The 4,515-nt window shown below is 49.6% G+C and overlaps 1 protein-coding gene across 2 annotated transcripts; it reads right to left on the bottom strand.

Annotated features, from left to right (window-relative positions):
• Positions 1–1,444: 1,444 nt before the first annotated feature.
• Positions 1,445–3,634, bottom strand: LOC118826859. Of its 2 annotated transcripts, none has more exons than XM_036597888.1 (4): positions 3,513–3,634; positions 2,998–3,279; positions 2,586–2,882; positions 1,445–2,375 (listed from the first exon to the last, which is right to left on the bottom strand). In XM_036597888.1, exons 1-4 carry the CDS (start codon positions 3,562–3,564, stop codon positions 2,152–2,154), a joined length of 855 nt encoding a protein of 284 aa, XP_036453781.1. In that variant the 5' UTR covers positions 3,565–3,634; the 3' UTR covers positions 1,445–2,151. The 2 variants fall into 2 exon arrangements, with proteins under 2 accessions (XP_036453781.1, XP_036453782.1); XM_036597889.1 differs by having other exon boundaries at positions 2,998–3,276.
• Positions 3,635–4,515: the final 881 nt, after the last annotated feature.

Here is a 4,515-nt window from a genome sequence, read left to right as displayed (position 1 = left end):
TTTGGAGATACCAGAAGAAGTGACATATACAGGGACTATACAGGGATCACCGAACCCGAGGCTCGGTGATCGTATTCCCTCATGTGAGGGGAGCACTCTTTTCCACATCCTCGTCGCTCGCGCGGTTCGGGGATCGTGCTCAGACTCCCCGAGGCTCGCGAGGTTCGGTGATCGTGCACAGGCTTCCCGAGGCTCGCGCGGTTCGGGGATCGGGCTCAGACTCCCGGAGGCTCGCGCGGATCGGGGATCGGGCTCAGGCTTCCCGAGGCTCGCGCGGTTCGGGGATAATGTTCAGGCTTCCCGAGGCTCGAGCGGTTCGGGGATCGTGCGAAGACTTCTCGAGGCTCGCGCGGGTCAGGGATCGGGCTCAGACGTCGGGAGCCTCGCGCTCGACGGGGATCGGGCTCAGACACCGGGAGGCTCGCGCTCTTCGGGGATCGGCGTTATACTTCCGGAGGCTCGCGCTCTTCGGTGATCGTGTTCAGACTCCCCGAGGCTCGCGCGGTTCGGGGAACGTGCGAAGACTTCTCGAGGCTCGCGCGGGTCAGGGATCGGGCTCAGACGTCGGGAGCCTCGCGCTCTTCGGAGATCGGGCTCAGACACCGGGAGGCTCGCGCTCTTCGGGGATCGGGCTCAGACACCGGGAGGCTCGCGCTCTTCGGGGATCGGCGTTATACTTCCGGAGGCTCGCGCGGTTCGGTGATCGTGTTCAGACTTCCCGAGGCTCGGTTCGGGCTCAGACGTCGGTGGCCTCGGGCTCTTCGGGGATCGGGCTCAAACTCCCGGAGGCTCGCGCTGTTCGGGGATCGGGCTCATTGGAGCATTTACACTATCTGTTAGTTTTTTTCTGTGCTAGAATAATGTAAAATGTCGAATTTTCACTTTCTATTACTGCATTTGTTCTCATACAATAAAGGTAGTCCATTCCCTGTATTTTCATTCATTGTAAAACTAGTTTATTCAGTCATTTCAAAAAATGGTTTGTCAATTAAAATAATTGAACTGATTTTACTCAAATAAATACTTTCCATGAAATAGAAGCAAAAATATGGCCTAGTACAGATGAAGAAAAATAAATATAGATTTAAACCATTTTTTTAATCATTTCAATGTTCAAAAAACACTTCAAATCAACTTCTGTGCTTTTTCACATTTCACAGTGTTGTTAACATTAACGGCGAAAAAATAAACAATTTACAACAACAACAACAACAACAATAATAATAATAATAATAATAATGGAATGGAATGGAATGGAATGAGTTTATTTGGAGATGATACTGCAGTGTTTTTGTAGCTGTAGAGCAGTTTGAGTGTAAAAGGTGTGCTAACCTGCTTTAGAAGAGTGTGATGAGTTTTGAAAAAGTGAACTTGTCATGGGCAAATGCTTCTGAGCGATTATAAATAATGGTAATACCATTGCTGAGTAGACGTATGACTAAAAAAAAGTCTCAGTTGACTTAAAATGTTCCAGAGCTGCCACCAGGGATCATCTACAACCTGGCAAGAAGCTCTGGGTTCCTCTTCAATTGATGATCATGCATTTGGAGATACCAGAAGAAGTGGAGGTGATTTATAACAGCACAGGTGCAGCTAGACCATCCAGTGGTCAGGTCTGTACAGTGGATGGACGATCACTACAGTGTAAACCTGAATACACACAGAGAGTATCGGCTGTTCTTGAGCTGAGAGGAGTGGCTCCACCTGATAGTGGAGTTTATACTGAAATATAGTATTTATTGGGCCTCTCATATTATTATTATATTATTACTGAAACCCACAACTCACAGTAAGAACCAGTTTCTCAACCAGCTTCCCAACACAGTCATCACCACGGACAGAAAGAAATGATGACCATTTATCTTATGAATGGTCATCATTTATAATGATTTATCTTATAAATGCTCACAATTTTATTATCTTATTTATATTTAGAATTCAGCTCGTCTCCTGGGTGACCACTTTCACAACCTGCAACATCATATATTCACTATTTATAACTCCAAAATCTCAAACATATGTCTATTATATATGTCTATTACATGTCTATTATGGTACATAAAAATAAGTAAACAAGTGAATTTCAGTGTCATTTTTATTGATTTAAAGTCATTCCCTATGATGAGGGTCATTCCGCTGGCTGGTATTCCCTCATGTCAGGGGAACACTCTTTTCCACATCCTCAGTTTGAGTCACGTGTGAGGAGTCTCGTCTTCTGAGCCTCTGGACACATCTGTCCATCAGATAAAGCCCCCTCGGCACAGCATAGAACCCCAGAATCACACCAAGAACCAGCGCTCCAATCCCAAATCCAAGCGCTCCTATTTTCAGTCCCTGCTGATATTCATCCTTCCATGTCCAGCTCTGCTGAGCATCTGAAGACAACAGAAAAAAAAAAAAAAACAGATTAGGCAGAGCACAGTGGAGAAATCTGTAAATGTTCTACACTTTAAGTTTATCTTAAAGACACACATGAGACCATCTACAGTGCAGTCTGGTCAAAAGAAGCAGCTAACCAGAGAGTCACCTCCGAACAAAGACCGCAAACAGCAAGACCATCTTTATAAGCAAAGAAAGGCACTTACGTTTAACAGTGACCCACACTGTCCGTATGAGAGCCGCTCCATCCTTGACCTCTCGCACTGTGTAGACTCCAGAGTCAGCAGACACCACGTCTCTCAGCAAAATGGAGTTACCACACACTGACACTCTGTCTCTATACCCCGCGTTACAGCGCACGGAGCGTCCATCCACAGTGCACATCTGGACAGGGGTTACAGATCCTCCATCAGTCCGGGAGAACGTTAGAGTCACTGGATGGAACGTGAACAGATCCAAGATGAGGGGATCTCCAGCTGTTACTTTAACAGAAGAGTTGTGAGCTGCAGGAGAGACAAGCAGAGATCTTTGTAATTCCAGTCGTACCAGCACCAAACTACCATAACACTACTGTATCATACACTGTCATACAAGAGTTTAGTGCTCTGAAACACTCACGCTTGGGCTGGAGGTTCTGGAAGCAGATCACTTTTCCGCTACATTTGGTGAGATAAAATCCTCTGGTGGTGTAATTAACCTGAGGAACGGTGAGGCTACTATTGTCGAGGCGTCTCTCACAGCTGAACTCCGACTCTTCTTTAACTCCACATTCAGCCACTTTCAGTCCCCTCCTCTCCCAGGTTTCCACCCCTGAACAGGGCTCTGGACAGAACAGAGTGGCCGGGTCATTCAGATCCCTCCATGTGGTTTTGACAGAGTAAGCCAGTGTCTGCTGACCTGCTGAAAAAGAACAAGTGTTTACAGTTATAGACAAACTGTGCATCACGGTCAGTGAGTGTAGATACGGTGGAAGTGTTTCTAGCTTAATAGCCTTTAATCTCAGTCTATGTTCCATATATTTACTCTCTAAAGATGATGATGTGGAAGCAGCTCCAGTGAAGCTGAGTCCAGTCTCAGTAAGTCAGTGAGGCCGTTAAATGAAAGTGTGCAGTGTGAGCAGTGAGGACTCTCACCTGATAGGACTGCAGTCAGGACTGTTAGGACCCAGAAGCTGAAGAGCTGCATGGCTGAGCAGACGGTGGAGACTCAACACAGCCTGCAGGTGGAAACTCCGGACCAAACCGCGGACCAAACTGCAGAGAGCCGCGGACCACTTCACACTTCGGAGGCGGAGCCAACTGTCTGAGGCTCGCGCATCTCGGAGCCCGGGCCCAGAGTTACGGAGGCGGAGCCAAATTCCTGAGGCCCACGTTTGTAGGAGATCGGCCCAGACTCCCGGAGGCAAGCGCTCTTTGGGGATCGGCCTCAGACTTCGGGAGGCTCGCGCTCTTTGGGGATCGTGCTCAAACACCCGGAGGCTCGCGCTCTTCGGGGACCGGCCTCAGTCACCCGGAGGCTCGCGCCCTTCGGGGATCGGCCTCAGACACGCGGAGGCTCGCGCTGCTTGAGCCGCGGACCAAACTCCGGAGAGCCGCTCTGCTGGAGGTGAATAGCGGAGATCCTGAAGAGCTCCTGTTCCGCAGGCACTGAAGACGAACCGCAGCTCCTCCACATGAGAAGTGTCTGCAGTGCTGTTTGCCCGGAGTATTTATGCTGTCAGAGGCTCACACTTTCGGAGGCGGAGCCAACTTTCTGAGGCTCGCGCATCTCGGAGACCGGGCCCAGAGTTACGGAGGCGGAGCCAAATTCCTGAGGCCCACGTTTGTAGGAGATCAGGCCCAGACTTCCGGAGGCACGCGCTCTTTGGGGATCGGCCTCAGACTTCGGGAGGCTCGCGCTCTTTGGGGATCGTGCTCAAACACCCGGAGGCTCGCGCTGTTCGGGGATCGGGCTCAGACTTCCGGAGGTTCGCACTGTTCGGGGATCGGGCTCAGACTTCCGGAGGTTCGCGCGGTCCTGGGCTCGGGCTCAGACTTTCTAGGGCTGCACTGTTCGGAGCGCACCCAGATGGATGTTTTCAGTATGACCTCATCTGGTTTTAACAGAAAAATTCATATTCACAAATATAGTCACACC

The sequence above is a fragment of the Colossoma macropomum genome, unplaced genomic scaffold, assembly GCF_904425465.1.
Source record: "Colossoma macropomum unplaced genomic scaffold, Colossoma_macropomum, whole genome shotgun sequence".
NCBI lineage: Eukaryota > Metazoa > Chordata > Actinopteri > Characiformes > Serrasalmidae > Colossoma > Colossoma macropomum.
The sequence above is the reverse complement of the archived record's forward strand: the minus strand, read 5'-3'. Positions and strand labels throughout refer to the sequence as shown.